This window comes from Coptis chinensis, chromosome 9 (genome assembly GCF_015680905.1).
Source record: "Coptis chinensis isolate HL-2020 chromosome 9, ASM1568090v1, whole genome shotgun sequence".
Taxonomy (NCBI): Eukaryota; Viridiplantae; Streptophyta; class Magnoliopsida; order Ranunculales; family Ranunculaceae; genus Coptis; species Coptis chinensis.
Window position 1 is genome coordinate 62,875,678 of NC_141464.1, and position 20,009 is coordinate 62,895,686.

The 20,009-nt window shown below is 34.9% G+C and overlaps 1 protein-coding gene, 1 non-coding gene and 1 pseudogene across 3 annotated transcripts; 2 read left to right on the forward strand and 1 right to left on the reverse strand.

Annotated features, from left to right (window-relative positions):
- The first annotated feature begins 9,790 nt into the window (after positions 1-9,790).
- Positions 9,791-11,369, forward strand: LOC147477251 (uncharacterized). Its single transcript, XM_086583948.1, has 3 exons — positions 9,791-10,560; positions 10,634-10,783; positions 10,925-11,369. Exons 1-3 carry the CDS (start codon positions 9,919-9,921, stop codon positions 11,195-11,197), a joined length of 1,065 nt encoding a protein of 354 aa, XP_086440074.1. The 5' UTR covers positions 9,791-9,918; the 3' UTR covers positions 11,198-11,369.
- Positions 11,370-14,762: 3,393 nt separating this feature from the next.
- On the forward strand, positions 14,763-17,296 carry LOC147477252 (chaperonin CPN60-2, mitochondrial-like; annotated as a pseudogene). The gene is made up of 10 exons (XR_015209795.1): positions 14,763-14,767; positions 14,924-14,969; positions 15,069-15,125; positions 15,282-15,359; positions 15,442-15,535; positions 15,656-15,755; positions 15,834-15,934; positions 16,417-16,522; positions 16,614-16,691; positions 16,824-17,296. The product of XR_015209795.1 is annotated as a chaperonin CPN60-2, mitochondrial-like (transcript).
- Positions 17,297-19,617: 2,321 nt separating this feature from the next.
- On the reverse strand, positions 19,618-19,699 carry TRNAS-AGA (transfer RNA serine (anticodon AGA)). The gene has a single exon. It is a non-coding gene; the product is annotated as a tRNA-Ser (tRNA).
- Positions 19,700-20,009: the final 310 nt, after the last annotated feature.

Consider the following 20,009-nt stretch of genomic DNA (forward strand, 5'->3'; position numbering starts at 1 on the left):
TGACCTCGAAAGACGGTATTTTTTAAGAAATATAGAGGAGCGACATAATTGTCGATATCTGGAAAATTGATATTCAATTTTGGATTGCCATATTTATCAGCACCAGTTCGAGCAGTGATTTCTTCATCAGTGCCTTTTAAAAGCTCCATTACTCTAGTGGATTCTCCAAGACTTCTCATCGAGGCTGGTCTTGGTACTGAAACAAGGTCACAACGATAGACCAGTCAGATAGCAGGTCCGAGACAGAGGGTTGAAAGATGGGTTCAAGGGATGGGGTGCTATAAAATAACGTACCTCTAATATTAAAGACATGATGTGCCAAGGATGGAACAACGATAGAAGCAGATGACTCCCATTGTCTAAATATAATGATAGGATATAATGGCCACCTGAAATCAATATCTCGATTTATCCTTATGATGCCTGCGCAGTTGATTCGTTTTTTGGGATAAAAATAGCCACTAGACTCCGATATACCGTTTTTATTCTTTTCATTACGTTCGACAAAGGTATAGTGTTTTTGAATGTCGATAAGACGGATTCTTTGGGATCTCCGTACATCGGATACAAGGTGAGAATTATAGTAATTACAAATGTGTAGCAATCTCCAAAAATTGCCTGTGCCTTGGCCAGGAGAGATGGTCAGATAGTTCAGTACCTCTCGATCGAGGTCAGATAAGGGAAGGCGCAAACCAGCAGCTAATTACCCAACAGTAATAATGGTTGTTTGAGGATCGCCACTTTGGCATCTAGTTCCTCTAATACTTCTAGCGTAATGTCGAAGGTGGACAGTGTCTGGTATCTGGTAGGCAGCTTTAACTATGTCTAAGTTGGGTTTTTTTGGAAAACAAGGGTTCAAGCCACTACTCCATATGCTATTATCGTTCATAACTTCGCGCTCAGACTTTGAGCTCACAGTCTCAAAAGGATGGCATGATAAGCCATCAGCCAAATACATAGGACACCACTCTGGTTCGTCAGTCTCAGTTCTTTGTGATGAGGAAGACGAGCTGATTCGAGTTGCATATTCAATACTTTCATTCGACATGTCGGTATCACTAGAAACAATAAATTTTTTATTAGAATTATATCATTTATCTTAGCTACTATCCCTATATTTAGTATAATTGTATAATATATTATTTATTAAACACGTATCGAGGTCTCTGGATGATAATATCGGGATTCGAGGTGAAAAACTGTGTCTCAAATGCATACGTTCTTGATGTTGAAGCCAGGATTGTTTTGAGAGGGTGCGTATAAAGTTAACACAAGTTTTTCTCCTAGCCATATTGTCAAAAATTATAATTCAAGGTCTAATTAGTATAGAGATATACAGATAATATGTGAGTACTCAAAGCCTAAGCCCTAAGTATAATAATTTGGAAAGAGAAACAGGCGAGATTATTCAACATGTTTAAAGACAACGATAATTAGTATGTAGCTTGTTAAGTTACTCTTTTTACTAACCTGATAAATGTACAGAAAGATTTGGTGACGATGATAGCAAATACAACCAAGATTAAGCTTTCCAGGTGATGTTAATGGTGGTGGGGTTTGGGTTTTTTCTCTCAAGATTTTTCACAAATAAGTGAAGAGAGAGAAAGTGAAATAAAGCTTTTATAATTTTGATGCAACTGGTCTATTTCCAGCTGTAACCGCTTGATTTTTTGAATTTTGAAATTGGTAAAGTTGTTCTGGTTTTGAAACATTCAAATTTTTCGTGGTCGAAATTTGAAAGTTTTGAGAGGGGGCGATGTCGTGGGCAAATATCGTCACCCCGATATTCCAGCCCAAACATTGTGATTCGATATTTCGCACTATAATTTGTATGTTGCAGGTTTAAGGCGGGAAAAGAAGGGAGAAGAAGAGAATGGACACGTGGCATTAAATGATTGGATAAAGTTATTATCACAACATTATATAAAGACTGGAAGGAAGAAGAAAAGATTCATTCCAAATTCATTAGAGAAAAAACAAACAAAACCAGAACAAAACCAGAGCAAAGAGAGAGAGAAACTTGTAACCACTGTTACTAATCAATAAAAGTCGAAGTCACTTCGATCTTTGTTCTTGATTAATGTTTAATTGATTATTGTTGATCTTTGAGAGACTTCTTTGCAAACTACAAGGGGGGGCGAGTGTATACGTATAATCAAAATACAAGGGCGGCCGGACGGAGCTAGAAATTTGACTTAGGGGGAGAGTGTTTATAGTATTTGTTAGAAAAATGGATTTGCACAAATCCATTGAGATATGAATTAGTAATTTGTCTTCCAAGTTATCCCACATTGAGATGAAATGAGTTTCTCTTGAAATAGTACGTAAAGTGAGAAAAACCTTTTCAAAATGATACACTGATTCGAAATAGTGCATTATGCCGAAAAGGTATGACCTTTCGAAATATGCATTGGTTCGAAATAGTGCATCATACTGAAAAGGTGTGACCTTTCAAAATAGGCACTGGTTCGAAACAATGTTTTATGCCGAAATGGTATGTCCTTTCCAGAACATGTGACTTTTCAAAGAGTTGCTTACTTTTTCCTAAGAGTCACTGTGTTGGTTCGAAGAGACACCACTCACCTATAAATAGTGGATGAATTTGGAGAGAAAGACACACCATATCACACAGAGTTTTGATCTTTCTCTTCTTCATTTGTTCTTAGTCAAATACAATGTTGTGTTCGCTGATTCTATAAAATTGAAGTGTTAGCTTTCTATAGAAGGAAATCCGTTCTATCTTGGGAGACAATTTCCCATCAACCTTCAAGCACTGTGAGGGGAAAAATCTATCTTAAGGACATAGTGATCATCACTAGGCTTGGATTTAATAAATGGTAAATTAAGTTCATTTGTTGAACTAAAAAGTTTGTTTGTTTGATGAAATTAAAGGTTTGTTCATGATATATTTGTTATATCAATTTGATTTCTTGTTTACTTAACAACAAATATATTTTTGGTACAAACTTAAGACAGATTGTTTTTTTGCCTTGAATTAATTTGATCTAATTAATTTTTGCTATACTTATTGTTTAGTTCAAATGCACTAACAACTTTGAAATGGATTTTTTTTGTTCACGTCGCGTGAATAAGCTGAGGAATCATAAACGCAAAGGGTTGCTATATTTCGAATATAGATAAGTTGGTCACTGAAGTCGTACGGTTTTATTGGTAAAGAAAAAAGTGGGACAATAAAGGAAATCAACGCCTAAATGCCTAATAACAGCCTTTCAGTTTTTGATTGGTTATGGCTTGGGCCTAGTTAGTAAAAGGTGCGCATGTTTGAAAGAACACATGTTCGAAAAAGGGGCTATGTTCGAAAGGTACACATGTTCGAAAAGTAAGTACAATTAAGTTTGAAAGGCCACAAAACTAAATAAGTGGTACCACACCTGTTGGCAAGAGACGGTTTACAAGGCAACTGTTGGTGCCAGAGACGGTTAAAAGCATGGTCTTTTTCTCTTACTGAGAATGGTAAATTGGTTCATCTCATGGTTTGATAACCAGTAAAGGAAATCAGAAACAACAAGGTACTTTTCACACCTTCCAATTTTGAACCTTCTAAAAAGGACATCTCATGCACTGTTTGTCTTTTACTAAAAAGGTACTATAGACGCCCATTCTTTCTCTCTCAAATAGAAGCAAGTTCACATATTAGTTTGTGAGTGTATCTTCTTTACTAAACAGAATTTTTTTATGCTTTCTTTTTTGGTTTTAAAGAATAACAAAGTGTGTTTCTATTTCATAATAGAAATGACAACACCACCAGGTTCTCCTATGCATGTTGTTCCTATTTCATTTGCTAGACCTACTAGTTCGTTGAATGGTATGAACATTTTGGTCCCCGATGATGACCTTATGTTCGTAGAGGTGGAACTCAACAACTATGGTTGTCTACTAGCAATGGTGGATACTAGTTCAACTCATACATTAATCTCTAAGTATGTATCCGAGGTTATTAGATTGAAACTCGCAGAATGTAAAGGCTCTATGAGAGGCTTGAACCAAGAAGCTGAACCGATGAAAAGACTCTCTTTGGAAGTTGACATTAAGATAAACAACTGGCAAGGAAAGGTGGACCTGATGGTAGCTCGCTTACACCATTTTCAAGTCATTCTTGGAATGGACTTCTTGAAAGCAAACAAGGTGGTGGTAATGCCACACTTGGAAGGGGATTATGATCCAAGATTTCAAGAATCCTTGTTTTATTCCAAATGTTAGGAATGGCGGGTGCTAAAAGGGTTCTAAAAATATTTTTATTTGTAAGATGTATGTGTTTTACTATTACGCCAAAGAGTGCCAATAAAAAAGATTGCATAAGATATTGTTTTGTAAGCAAAATTGAGATCTTAGAAGTGTTTTCGATACTATATGAATGATATGTAATATTCTTTAACAAGACGCCTCACTTGAAAAACATATATCTAAATGGTTTTCCAATTTATTAACTTTGTCATGAGAAATTGAAAAATGTGGGGGATTATGTATCTTCTTGAATTAATCAATTCAAAATTGGAAATTTGTTGAAGCATTATTCAAAAGACAGCAAATGTGGTGTTTTGCTCTATGAGAGATGCATAAATTTCAAGAAAATCCTCAAAACAAACGTGCATAGCGAGATCCACTATGAAATCATAATTCATAGCATTGGACAAGGCTGGAGAAGAAACAGAGTGGCTTCGAAATTTCTTAGAGGATATTCCGAACTGGGCTAAATCTGTGCCAGCAGTGTGTATACACTGTGACAGCCAATCTGCTATTGGTAGAGCACAAAGTAGCATGTATAATGAGAAGTCTTGACACATACGTTGTAGACATAACACTGTTAGACAATTGCTCTCAAATAGAGTTATCTCAATCGACTATGTAAAGTAAAAAGATAGCATTGCAGATCCGCTTACAAAATGTTTAACAAGAGAGTAAGTGGAAAGATTATCAAGGGGAATGGGCATAAAGCCTTTGAGATAATCAACCAAGAGTCCTAATAATGGAAAAACCAACCTAGTTGACTGGAGATCCCAAGATCTAGGTTCAATGGGCCAACTGAATTATGTATGTGACTCAGTTAACACTAGAGAGTAATATTATACTCTAACTCATTCCTATATAAGACAGTGCATATCTGTCGTGAGAACCAGGATAAGTCAAGCTTTTAATGATTTACTATATCTTGGAAAATTATGTTATCCAAGTGGAGTATTACAGGATACTCTTTATAGAAATCACCTATATTAGTGTGAATTTTAAACCAAGAAGTATTCAAGTCCAAAATGAACACAAACGTGAGAACCAATATACTTATTGAGGGGTGTAGGGGTTTGTAGGAAACTTATTCTAAAAATATATTTATTGTTAAGTAAACAAGAAATCAAATTGATATAATAAATATATCATGAACAAACCTTTAATTTCAACAAACAAACAAACCTTTTAGTTTAACGAATGAACTTAATTTACCAATTATTAAATCCGAGCCTAGTGATGATCACTATGTCCTTAAGACATATTTTCCCCCTCACAGTGCTTGAAGGTTGATGGGAAACTGTCTCCCAAGATAGAACGGATTTTCTTCTATAGAAAGCTAGCACTTCAATTCTATAGAATCAGCGAACACAACATTGTATTTGACTAAGAACAAAGGGAGAAGAGAAAGATCAGAACTCTGTGTGATCTGGTGTATCTTTCTCTCCAAATTCATCCACTATTTATAGGTGAGTGGTGCCTCTTCGAAACAACATAGTGACTTTTGGGAAAAAGTAAGCAACTTTTTGAAAAGTCACATGTTCTGGAAATGACACATCATTTCAGCATAAAACACTGGTTTGAACCAGTGCCTATTTCGAAAGGTCACACCTTTTCGACATGATGCACTGTTTCGAACCAGTGCATATTTCGAAAGGTCACACCTTTTCGGCATGATGCACTGTTTCGAACCAGTGCACCATTTCGAAAAGGTTTTTCTCACTTTACATACTATTTCAAGAGAAACTCATTTCATCTCAATGTGGGATAACTTTGAAGACAAATTACTCATTCATATCTCAATGGATTTGTGCAAATCCATTTTTCTAACACTATTTCTAAAAATGAAATAGCATGAAACGTGTTTACAACTTTGACTATGTAATTAACAAGGGATAACAAAACGTATTAGTAGATGAAGTAAAACATTCAAATTATGAACATATATACCCCATGGAGTTAAATATCAATTTCGTTTTTAACAATACCTTTTGTTTTCCCAAGCTCTGAAGACTTAAGTTCCCAAGTATTGAGCAAGAGAAAAGTTTCACAGAAGTCAGAAGTGTGGATTTGTCATTTCACTCATTTTGAGGTGCTAAAAGCCTAAAACAGTAAAACCAATATTTCTCAGCAAAATAACAAGTGGAACAAACACTCTAAGGCTGTGTCCAATGGCTCCCTATCCCCTTAAAAGTAGAGCTAAAGTCAACAGATTTTACTCTCTATCATTAATTTCCTCTTAAAAATAGAGCTAAAGTCAACATATTTTACTCTCTATCATTAATTTCCTCTTACAAGTAGAGCTAAAGTCAACTGATTTTACTCTCTATCATTAATATATACAAAAGATTTTACTCTCTATATATAGAGAGTAAAATGAGGATAGAGAGTAAAATCTTTTGTATATATACAGAGTAAAATGAGGATAGAGAGTAAAATTTGTTGACTTTAGCTTTACTTTTAAGGGGACAGGGAGCCATTGGACTCAGCCTAACAACAAAAAAAAATCAAAATCAAAATCAACAAATTACAAACAAATAGAAAAAAAAAATAGTTTAATATCTAAAATGCTTACATCTTTTCTAACATAATTTCTTGACTTCTTTTCATCAGAATTAGCAAATCCTTGCTGTGAATTTAAATAAATTGGCTTAAGAAATTATGGAAGGATTAAAATGAGCGATTTTCCCTTTTTTTTTTTCAAAACTCATAAAGATAAAGTGAATAGTTAAGACAGAATGAGACCTTATTAAAGAAAGGGTACAAACGGTATAAGAAGGCTTTACTTTTTTATATTTGAAGATATTTGGAGAGAGCAAGTAAACCGTGACTTTAGAAGGATTTTCTGTTTGACTTAATTTTGTGTTACTTGACTTACTTCTATTTTCGGGTCCCGTCTCTTTATATTCTCTAAGAGTAGATTAATGATAAAATATTTGGATTTGATATGACGCTCCTACGTACACCTAATCACTTATTATAAGAAGACTATGTTGTGGCTTCACGTTTAAAAAACATAGTCAAAAAGTTTGAGGGAGCATAGTAAAATATTTGAACTTATTTTTTTTGGGCTGGGGGAGGGGAGGGGTATGATGAACTTCTATGTATTTAGAAATTTTCATACTGATAATACATAAAACATAATGATTCTTCAAAATCTTTGAGGGGGAAATTGCCCCCTCCACTCCCTGTCTCCATCCATAATCATATCACACTATGTCTAGCTAGGTGGATGGCTATCATAAACTTTTTATGGAATTTTGAATAACATGAATGTATATATGCAACCGAAAACTGCACTGCGTGCTAGCATTTTTCCAGGAGCAAAAGTGTGCCTTCTGAAAAAATGGCTATTGCAGTGGACCTAAACAGTATACAAGATACACTTATTAACACTACACTACTTGAACAATACCTGATTTGTCCAAAACTTGTAAATTACTACCAAACTGTTCAGGTTAATCCCAACTGACACCTTGACCTAGTTCTCAAAAAAAATGTAAAAAACAAATAATGAAAATTGTTAGGGATAGTTTCGAAATACTAAAGTAAAAAAGAAGGATCTTTGGTACAATTTTCACAGAGAGAGGAGACGACAAAAGAGAGCACAGACAGTGCAGCAATGTCGGTTCTTCAAAACCAAAAAAATGGTCCCGTAATACAAAGTATACAACAGTCGATGCTCACATATAGCTTCCCTACAAAACCAATCATTCCATGCAGAGCGGGGGATCTGTTCCCAGTTGTCCAGAATCCTCAATGTCTCTACATAACCAGCAATAAAGCAACCTTGTTTCTCTCATCTTCTGACACGTGTCTCCATCACTCTCTACGATTCTTCCACGTCACTTTCCCAAAGCCGCCAATCGCCTCTCCTACTATTTCCTCGTACAACAAACCCAAGATTCTCTCCCTGGTCTCACATTCATTAAAAAATGACACGTAGGGGACCACTGTTTGGAAATCTTACTGTGGGCTCCACTGAGTAAGAGTAATTATTCGTTTGAGATTCTTACAATGAAAACGATGCTTGTAGATCTATAGAGAGATTGAGAAGTGGATATTTGCACCTATTTTGTCCATGTGGCAGTGTGGGATTGGTTGGAACCTCAGCATTTTATGTGCGGGAGTTTTTATTGAAGAAAAATCTTACCGGATCGGATCCATACGTATTGAGTTGATCACGCCGATTGGATTTTGTTGGACATTCCTCAAAACCTCAACAATGGATTGACTGCATATCTATCTATCATGCGTGTGTACGGTAATAACATATTTTGTTTTTGGTCTTTCTTAATTTTCTATCAAAATTCTTAACTTCATTTCTATAGCATATGCAGTTATATGAAATTTTAAACTTCTTCTCCGAAACTATCCCTAAGTCACTCTAACATCGCCGATATGACCTAGGTGACCGACACAGTAGTTATTATTAACAACCGTCACTGGATCTGTATTTCAGATCAGTGCACGTTTAATAGTTAAGTTACGACCACTGTGTCAGCCAGATGAACTATTATTGCAATACGCGTCTGTTTTGACTAACCCGATACATGATTTTGATAAGATTTCACAAAAACTTATTCGATTTATCAATTTTAAACACTTGGTTGTGAAGATTTCCAAAAATAATTGCGAGGTATATCGATTTTCAAAAGAAGAATATATTTGCTAATAACGACAAATCGGACCAGACTTTTTAAGCACATTTTAGTAATCTATATAGATTTCAAAAAAAAAAAATATTATATTAACTCATTTACACTTGCCCAAATAATCTTTTGTTGAGATTTAGTTGTATTAGTTTTGGAATCCAAATTCAAGATTGAGCATCTACAAAGGATTGTTCCAAACTAAACACCACTGCACCTTCTCTGCTGTTCCAACCCCTATCTTTTTCTCATAATACCTTTTTAATATTTAGAACTTAATTATGTTTTTAAGCTAAAATTAGTAGTAGGGATGATATTAGTAGTAGGGATGATGGAGTGACTAAATTTGTAATGCCTATAATGAAAAAACAGGTCAAGGATTTCCATTTATACTAAGCTACCACATGGTTCTTCAGCTAGCCCAAATCATAGATTTGATTCACAATCTTCATTACCAAATCTTAAGGTATCTATTTAGTTAGACCACAAAGATGGCTCACCAATCTAGACTTGGACCACTTCACCATCTCAATCCCTCATTTCCTCTTACATTTGAACCATCCCAAGTCTAAATCCAACTAGACTAGTTCAAAATCTTGGACTTTAGAAAATTTCCACAAGAATGTGTCGATATATAATGCAACTCCACGCTGAAATCTTGAAAACAGTAGAATTTTGTCGAAATATCAGGAAATCAAACCATTAATCTTCATTAACTCAACATTACAAAAGTGGAAATTGCAAAGTTGGAAAATACAAATATACAATCTGGTGTTGAAAAGATTTGGTAATGATATAGAGATGATGCCACGTGTCACCACTTTATTGTAATGTGAAGACAAAAAAGAAAAAAAAGAAAAATGTCCAAAAACATGTCCTTTACTGAAAACATTTTTTGCAGAGATGATTCTGGTGGTGGTGATTTGCGCACCCCTTCTTTCTTTGCCAGTAGCATGCTTGTTTCTCTATAAAAAAACCCCTCTCACTCTCACTCTCTCTCTCTCTCTCTCTGTTTGAAGCATAAATGGCAACTTCATTTTTGTTTAGGACAGCTTCAATGGAAAACAAAAACAACAACAACATGATGTATGTTGAACAAAACAATGAAACAACAAACATGGGTTTTTCAGGAGAGCAAGAAACAAGGACTAGTACTGAAACTGCGAAAAAGGGGAAGAAGAATGCGAAAAATGGTCGAAACAAACAACCCCAAAGAGGACTGGGTGTGGCTAAGCTTGAACGTTTAAGGAAGGAGAAGTTATCAGAGTTAGAACAAGTTGAAGAACTCCAACAACCACAACACCCACTTCTTCAAAATATCCAACAACAACCATTTCCTTTTCAGTATCCATTTTCTTATTTCAATGGGTCGAAAAACCATGTTTCGGTCCCAATGACTAGCTTTTTTCCTGTTAACTATCCTATTGAGAATCAAACAAACATGGGTATGAGTGGTTTTAGTCCTTATAAGTATGGGAATGGTGGATTTGCTGGTGTTTCGATTAGAAGTTTTGTTCCGGAGCGATTCGGCGTTGATCAGGTTCCAATGGAAGAGCGTAATGAAGCTGGATTTCAGAATATGAATAATCCATTTGTTTGTGAGAAAGAGCTACCTTCAATTCAAATGATGCATTGCTCCTCTGATCACTGCAATCACTGCTTCAAGGTACTGTTACATTGATTTTTTTTTTTTAACATTGTTACTAGTCTTTGTTCATTATTTATATTGTTTGTTACAGAAGAAACGTATCAATGGAGAGACTAATTGGATGAATACTGACAATGAGAAAATGCGGATGAATGGCTGTAATGATTCTCTTGGATTAACCCTTGGACGCCGCAGCCCCGTTGATAATGGAGGTTTCAAAATAGATCTCAATGCTGATGAGGTTATTATTTTCATCCTTCCCCTCATTATCTCTGTTATTTGATATCTTGGAAAAACATGTTTCTATTTTTATTTACTATTGAATGTGAGATTTTTTAAAGATTTTAAGGTAAAAATTTATGGTTGGTGGGAATATTTACAGGAAGTGGAGGTAATGGCAGTACATAGGAAGAAAAACGCTGTGAGAGGAGAAACTGTGTTAATGGAATATGAGTTCTTTCCAAATAACAAAGGTTGCAACATCAATGGGGGCAGCACTAGTACTAGTAGCAGTAGTTGCAGTGGTTCTGGTTATGGTTCTGGGTTCAACAAAGAGTGGTCAGTTTCAGATGGAACAGTAGTGGGTAGTGGTGAAGCTTCTCCTACTACAACTACTACTAATTTTCTTGATTTGTCACTCAAGCTTTCCTGTTAGACCTAGAAAGGTGCTTTAAAGCTTTCTATTTGGGCTTTTGTTTTTTGAGTTTTTCCTCGTTTGTCTATCTCTGTGTAATGTAACAGACTAAACTTTGGAGAACACAGTTTTTTATTTTGCTGTTGTTGTGAAAAAGAAACCAACTGATGAGATGGTTCACTTTTTCTCTTGATATTAGTATACTGCTTTCCTCTTTTCTCTATTTATGATTTATATCTTCCATTTGTGATCTTGTGTTGGTTCATTTTTGAGTAAATCTATGGCTGGAACTTAGAGGTTCTTTTGGTATGTTTGAAGTATGAGCCATCTTTGTTGGTGGGTCACAATCATATTTTGTTTAAATTGAATTTTCTTTGATACTGATGAATGATGACAACTGTTTTACTTATTTTTTCACTAATATACTTAATTTTGTGAAAATGAATCTAAGGTTTCTGAAATTTAAATTAACGAGTCCTGTTCAGTTTGAAGTTTGTAGAAATGTCCTTGGTGCAATTTGCCAGCACTCATGAGAGGTGCCAACGGGTCGGTTTTGGGTCGGGTCTTAGCGGTTTCGGTTTGGATTTTACTATTTGCAGTTTCGGTTCTCAACGGTTTTAGTATGAGAATTATAGAACCCAACCCAAAACCATAAAAACCTATGGGTTTTTATCGGTTTCGGTTCTAATTCGGGTCTTTATTATTTATTATGATTATTAAACAATTTCAATAATTTAAATACTAAAACTTGTATTGTTTTTATTTTTATTTTTTTATTTTCCTACACGATAATATTTTATATATAATTAGTGATGTATCAACAATCATATTTACATCAATTTATGAATATGTATCAATCATACACGTTAAAACATTTACTATTCATGTGATAATTTAAACCTTTGATATAGAAATTAAAATAATCAAATATCTAACCTTATAATTTTAATTTTTTTTTACGTACATACACATATAATTGTTTCATTGTATTAACTCAATCGTTTATACGTGCAATCACATATATTTGTTACATTGATATATTTTACGTGCATACACATATATTTGTACACGTGTATTAATTCGCATTTTAAATCGAACATGCGAGTACATGCATCTTACAATTACATCTCATCACTAATTTTTAACATGAATACTATATATTGGTTTAAAATAAGTGCGTGTACCACAATATATCAAGCATGTGTATCCTATTTAAATATACACGTGCATAAGTTAATAAATATAAAATGTATTAGTTAATTCATAATATACACGTTGACATTATTATTAACAATCTATGATACACTTGTTTAACATATAATTATAAAATATACATTTAACAACACATATTCATTATTATGCTATATATATTTAATAGACTTTTACACGTAAAAAATATCTTTTATATTATGATGTATGAGTTTGATTATCTTAAATGTAATACAATATTAAATTTTATATATCGAAATCATAATAATCGGTTTCAGTTTCGGTTCGGGTACCCACGGTTTTTACTATTCGGTTCAACAGTTTCGGTTTTTTATCGGTTCGGTTTTTAATGACCCATTTTAAATGGGTCTAACTTTTTAAGACCCAGAACCGAAACATTCGGTTTTAGTTTCGGTTCGGTTTCAAGTAATCAGGTACCTATTGGCACCCCTACTCATGAGTTTGTTCATTACCCTTCTGGAAAATATGATTTTCTTTTATAGTGATATTATTAAGATTTTATCATAATAATTAGGCCAGGTAGTGAATACTTTACTGACAAAATGTCTAAATTGTTAAGAAAATAAACAGCTAAATCTTATGTGTATCTTTCACTAAATGCACTACATAGTACATACTCGGTAGATATTAGTTTGTGAAATTCCCCATTCCAACGGAAGTTCAATTTTTTTTTTATAAATTATCTTGCCTTCCGTTGAATTTTCTTTTTCTCTTTTTAGTTCATTTTCCATTTAACAAACAAGTAAAACCAATATTTTCCTGCAAAGTTAGGAGTATTTTTATTCTGAACCAATATTTTCCTGCAAAGAAAAATAAATTAGTTTTCCCATTGCATTGTTATTTAATTGGATTCACTTGGATTTGGTAAAATCCAAAATCTCTTTGCTATAAATTGCTGAGCTTTGGGAGTACAGCTAGTATGTAGAAGTTTAGAACAGTAGAGGCCTATTTGCTAATAAGTAACGTGGTTGCCTTCAAACATCTCTTTCATGAAAGTGTCTTGAAAAGTACTGTGACTGATGAACTGATCTAAGGCATATTCTTTCATAGAAGAAATACACTATTAGACTGTTGGTGCGAATTTTGTTGTGTTCATGATCTCATTTGTCTATTGGACATTTTAGCTACTAGTGTATCTTAAATATTCAAGACAGAAGACCACTTTGCCCAAATTTACAATATAATTAAAGATTGTAAGGAAGTTGTCTTTCTTGGAGTTTTTGTCAATCATATTACAATTTACAATTATGAATCCACACTCATATCTATCATTTTTCGGACTCCCGAGCAAAGGAGTGCGCGCAATGAGCCATTAGACATGTCACATTAGTGCGTGCAATTGGTCCCGTGGGGTACAGCCGTACAGGGTAGCTTAATATGCCTTCTATGTTGTGTATGATAGGGGTGTGTATGGATTTGTGATCTTGAGATTAAAACTCTGAATTTTGGCATACCATAAAGCAATTAGCAAATTTATACGGATTCAGTTATTACCTACATTTGTAAGTAAACTTTTTGTGAGTCTAAATAAGAAACACACAAATAGATGAACAAAAAAGAAAAGAACGAAAGCTGCACTATAGTAGCCGGCCTTCTGGTCTTAAATTCACGGAGGAAGTGGAAGAACTCCACCAAGAAACTGAAGATCAGAGGCTAGCTTTACTACAGAGTGCGCAGGTTTCAAAACATAAAAGTAACTAATACTACAGAACTCCTAGCAAGGAAGAGGTGGTCCTATTTCCCACAATTGAGTTAGTTCTTCTTTTAATGACCTGAAACACTAGGAACATCTCCCTGCATTTGCCTAATGAGGCTGGTCATCAAGAACATGAGAAGAGAGAGAAAGAGAGTACTTTAATCCATATTTCTAAACGAGGTGATATATAGTGGGGGAGTGGCTCACATAGGGACAAAGACAGTGCTACTGACAAGTACTTTCTGTACTGGTACTGAGACTCTGGAGAGAGAATTGCTTTTGGATCTATCATTTCATTGGGTAGTCAGTGAACACTCTTTCGTAGCAGCCTTTCCCTTGGTATGATTACTTTAGATGTCTACCTTGGCGAGTTGGCGTCTCTGGTCTGTGTGATTCACTAGCTTAGGAAAATACGATCGTATAAATCTATCTAATAAAAAAATGGTGGTGGGCCCTCGCAGGCCTCCATCCAAGCCGTTACTCATTGGGTTTTTCTAAGTTGTGGCATACTACTGTTTCAAGATATCCTAAGTGGTGTGCTATTCTCTAACTTTTGGTGCGGTTTCACAATATCATTTTCTATAATATAATATAGGGTAAAACGTTTAGGTTCAATTCTCTTTTCTTCTCTTCTCGATCTGCAACCCCACTCTCGGACCCATGTCGTATGCTACTCTATCCTCTTCTTATCTTCCTTTTCCTTTATTTCTCTTTTACTGAAGTTTGGATCTTGATTTTCATGTTTTTTTTATGTTTGAGAAGGTGGATTATCTTCAGTGGATATGTACTGTGGCCGTTTTTTTTCTTTGTTGTTGTTTTAGTTCAAATGTTTTTAAGTTTGGTGTTATAAGGGATAGAGGGGAGTTGGTGAGTTTTAAGGAGATTAGTGGATTGGATTTTGGAGATGGTATTCGATTCGAGCGTTCGAAATTGTTGGAAAAGTTTCAGAAAGAGGCTACTACTTAGTTGAACTTGAGTAGACCTCTTGTGAGGTCAGGAGTTAGGAAACCTCAGCTGGCTTTGGTTAGTAATGCTTTTTCTGGTTCATCTTATTTTGCATTCTTGAATATGTAATCTTTAGTTTAGTTTAGTTTAGTTTGGTTAGTAATATGTAATCAAATGAATCTGTGATTTGTACTGATGTTCACAGTGATTGAGAATTCTAATGACAATATGTAGGTAACAATCTCAAAAGATGAAACAGTTGTTCTTGATGGGGCAGGTGACAAGAAAGCCATCGAAGAAAGATGTGAGCCGGTATGTTGCATTTCATCACTCAATGTCAACGTGAGACCTATAGTAGCCTTTATAATTGATTTTGTTGTCTTTGTGATGACAGCTTAGGTCTACAATTGAATTAAGCACTTCGGAATATGACCAAGAGAAGCTACAAGAATTAAGCAAAGCTTTCTGGTGGTGTTGCAGTTTTAAAAGTATAGTTCCCTCTTCCTGGTCAATGATATACTTAATTTCCATTCATTCAGATGATATCAGATTCATGATGCTTGCAAGTCCATAAGAACTGACTTTCAGTTGTGCTAACTATTTTGCAGTTTGGCGGAGCAAGTGAAGCTGAAGTTGGTGAAAAGAAGGATAGGGTTATTGATGCTCTAAATGCAACTAAGACAGCTGTTGAAGAGGGTATTGTGCCAGGTAATTTTTAATTATTTCTCTGTTTTCCATAGTTTGTTTCTACAGTACAGTGGGATCCTTAAAGAATTTTTTTTTCAGGTGGTGTTGCTCTTCTTTATGCATCAAGGGAGCTGGACAAGCTGCAGACAGCCAATTTTGACCAGAAAATTGGGGTTCAGATAATCCAAAATGCTCTGAAGGTAAATACTAAACACTGCCATATTTCTGTTGCAATTTGTTTCTCAAGTTTTGTTTAAAAAGGAAGAGTTTGTGTTGGCTCAGTTTTCTAGCCAACATAAGGAGATACTTGATCATGATACTTGTACGCTATCAATTCGTAATCCCAGTGTATTGGTATCTGTTATCCCAGTGTATTGGTATCTGTGATTATACTCATGCTTTGTAACGTGCTAACGTAAATGTTCTTCCAACTTTAATACGTCAAAACCTTCTTGAAGTGTCCATATTCATTATGTAATCGTTCTTGGACCCCACTGGGATATGTCAGTTGTGTTACATGAAGGGTTGTGTACGATTGTGATCATACTTAGCTGATTCTTAAATTGCAATCACTGTACAAAAGATGCCAAGTGAAGTTCGCTGTCATCATGTTTATTTGTCGTGCCTGATCACTGCTGTTTACTCTATACATGACTTTTTTTGGGGGAATTTTTTTCTTCAGACCCCTGTGCATACGATCACTTCCAATGCTGGTGTGGAAGGGGCTGTGGTTGTTGGCAAGCTGTTGGAGCAGGATAATACCGATCTTGGATATGATGCAGCCAAAGGTTTCTAATTTGTTTTGTAGTTTTAGTTTGATTCACTGTTTGATGTTTGATCTGATGTTAACTTTTATTCCCTGCTGCTTTGGGGATCAAGTGAATACGTGGACATGATTAAGGCTGGAATTGTTTATCCTTTGAAAGTAATAAGAACCACATTGGTGGATGCTGCTAGGTAATTTTAATCCATTCTGTAAAATGCTGATTCTCTTCAGTTACATTTTCAGATTTTCCTCTTGATTCATAGATTATAGTTGGTTCCTTCTTTTTGATTGGTTGACTTAGTTTTTTATTTCTTTTTGTACAGTGTGTCATCTTTGATGACCACAACTGAGGTTGTTGTAGTTGAGGTTCCAAAGGAAGAGAACAGCAGTGCTTCAACAATGGGTGGTGGTATGGGTGGCGGTATGGGTGGCATGGATTATTGAAGGCAGTCGTGGACCTGACATATATCCCTTTCTTTTGAGGAGTGACATTAAATTGGAGAGAGCATTGAAAATCAATCGAGTCAATTTTTCGATTTAATTTTGATATACCAATATGATTTGATAAATCTCTGCTTTGGAAAAAATGTTTCTTCCCTTGTCATGTCAAGAGGCAGGATGTATTCATAGTGAGAGTGAGGATGTATTCATAGTGAGAGTGCTAGCTCATGGGGACGTTTGTTCTATAATAGTTGGTTGTTTCACCTCCATTGATTTACTACTCATTGATTCTCAGATTTGAGGCAAAATTTTACTGAACATATAATAAGTAAATGTTAAAAAAGGTTTTTGTTCACTAGGCCACTCTGTAACATGTTTATTAGATTTGGAATTGATAATGAAAATAAGGTTGAGCTCGTTTGCAAGCCAAAACAATGTGGGTTTGAGCTAAACAAGATTGATTTGCAAGTAGTTAATGGGCTATATCACCCTCAAAACTTGAAAGAAGGGATGCAAAATTAGTGAGAACTTAGCTGGTGTCTACAGTGAGAATTTTACTTGTATTTTGCAGGTTTTCGGAAGGAACTTTGGGTAGAATAACTCAATTGCTGTTCAGCTTAATACTAGATTTGATCATTTGATGACATGGTCGTCCACAATCTTTTAAAAAGAATTGGCGTCACGTTAACAGATGCTCTGGGCTGCTATAACTTTCGTGGTCTTTCTTTTCACTCCAACAAAGAAAGAGAAGTTCGTAAAATTTAAACTGGTATAAGCAACTCGAAGCAATATGCAAACAGTTTAGCACTATAAGCTTTGCCTATATTGCTAGAGCAGTCACAAAGCAAAATTATGCATTTTTTACCCAAATCAGAGATTCATCTATCTTAACCGATCAAACTTTTATGGGCTCTCACCTTTACAAGACCTATGATTAGCAAATTGCAAAGTGCTCCCCAACAACTTGAAATTGGTTACCATGCACATCAATAAACGTTCCATTTCTTCAAATGAATAGACACGGTGTTCAATAACCAAACTAAAGACAGATTAGTAAGATGAACCAGCTGATTACATATTACATATTACATATTACATATTACATATTACCGCTGATTGTCACGCGACACAGTTGTTCAGCCGATCTCACAGTAAAATTAGAACTATCCTTTCTTTGTTAAATCTCTGAGTTCGTAAAAGGTTGAGCTTTATCAATATCAATAAGGCCGGCCTGAATAATTTAAGTAATGACATTCAACTGAATGGTTTGAAGAAAATCTAGAGCAATATTTTATTTGAAGCTTGCTTTTTGAAAGTGTACTAAAAAGGCCATCTCACAATATTTTTTGCTGGTAATAAGTTTTTTAGTTCCTTATTGATTGGTACGGCTGGTATGTAATTTGACATGCTTTGTTCATTGCATACATCAAGTTCCAACCACACCTGGTTGTTGAATTTTGTTTACGTTTAGGATCTGCTGATCAATAATTTTTTGTTTACAATTCTCTTTCAAATTTATATTTTCTGAAAGGTTTATAAATTTCTAGGTGTCTCCAAAATTCTGGAAACTGATAAAAGATTTCAACAAAATTTTTATACTGGATATGTTGTGGTACATTAGCTTTCTATCAGAAGCTCGAAGTTGGTGCCACAGGCCGGTTCATGCGTGCCGGAGGGCACGGGCAAACCCTAGTGCATATATAAATTATAACACTTAATACATATTCAACATTTAGTATGCTGTATGCATAACCCTTATTGCCCTTAACATCACTTTCTGAAGTAGTGAGATTGAAAATGAGATGAATTCATATTAAAAATGCCGTGAAACTGGTATATAGTGAGTTGATATGACCTCTTGAAATTTTGTTTGCATCAATTTACCTTCATTGCAAAAAAATCTGAAAACTTTCGAGAGCAATTTATTTTATGGTTGAACCTAGTTACCCTCTTCAATTTAGTATCTGACTACTGTTTCTGGAATTCCAATTCCATGAAAATCTTATTCTTTATCCAAGAAATGATTTTCAATTTGATGACCTAAGAGTTCCACCATTAATTCACATCCGCCAAATATTCTACTTGCTATCTGCAAAGTCGAACCGAAAATCTGAGATGGATGATCATGTTGATTCTCAAGTGCTAACAACTTTGAGTACTTAACAAGTGTATCCATGTCATATATGGGACATACATCAAGGAACTGGCCAATAGATTCTTGAGTAATAATTGCTGCGACGACGCATGTGCTTAATAGAGGAGTAATCCTAACAATAGTTTCTAAGATCAGGGATATCCCATTATATTTATTTGAAATCCATATATAATAGTCCATGGATTGCCCAAATCACTCGGTAATAGACAGGACGCATTTAAAGGGAGGTGTATAAATTCCTAGCAAATCACAAAGGGGCATTTTATTTCAGTGGTGTGTTGGCCGGTTGATCAGAAATAGATCATATGTAAGACAGTGCTAGAATACTCATTGATCTTTAAAATATTTCAACAAGATTACTTGAACTCTTTCCTTCATTACCATATGGCGACAACAAAAAAATGGAGCAGAGAAGATTGATATATCTAGTTGTTTAAAGCGAGCTTCCATGTATATGGCGCTTATGCTCATATACGTCAAAATTATTAGTAATAAAAATTTGAGCATTACAGTAGTAGGGACGTGGACGGCAGGATTCGAACCTGCGCGGGCAAAGCCCACATGATTTCTAGTCATGCCCGATAACCACTCCGGCACGTCCACCATTTTGCTTATAAGAGGAAAGTCATAATAATGCTTATTTAAAAGCAAATTATCAAAAGAAAAAACATTATCTCAAACAAGCAATAAAATCTCGCCAAAATGTGACAATAAGTGACATCATAAGTGATTATCGAAAAAAAAAAATAAAAAAAGTGACATCATAAGAACATCTCTCACCATTGAGTGTGCATCAAGATTTAGAATTTCAAACTCATCTAAGACACGTGTTAATCTAACAGTTGGAATCACCCCCTACCAAAGGACACCCATACCCTTCACAAAGACACAAACTAATTTACCAATTTACCCT

Excerpts from the sequence above, each read along its gene's own strand:
- LOC147477251 (XM_086583948.1), top strand. The coding sequence starts at position 9,919 with ATGGCAACTTCATTTTTGTTTAGGACAGCTTCAATGGAAAACAAAAAC. Across the intron at positions 10,561-10,633 it reads ACTGCAATCACTGCTTCAAG|AAGAAACGTATCAATGGAGA; the intron begins GTACTGTTACAT and ends TGTTTGTTACAG. Across the intron at positions 10,784-10,924 it reads TAGATCTCAATGCTGATGAG|GAAGTGGAGGTAATGGCAGT; the intron begins GTTATTATTTTC and ends GAATATTTACAG.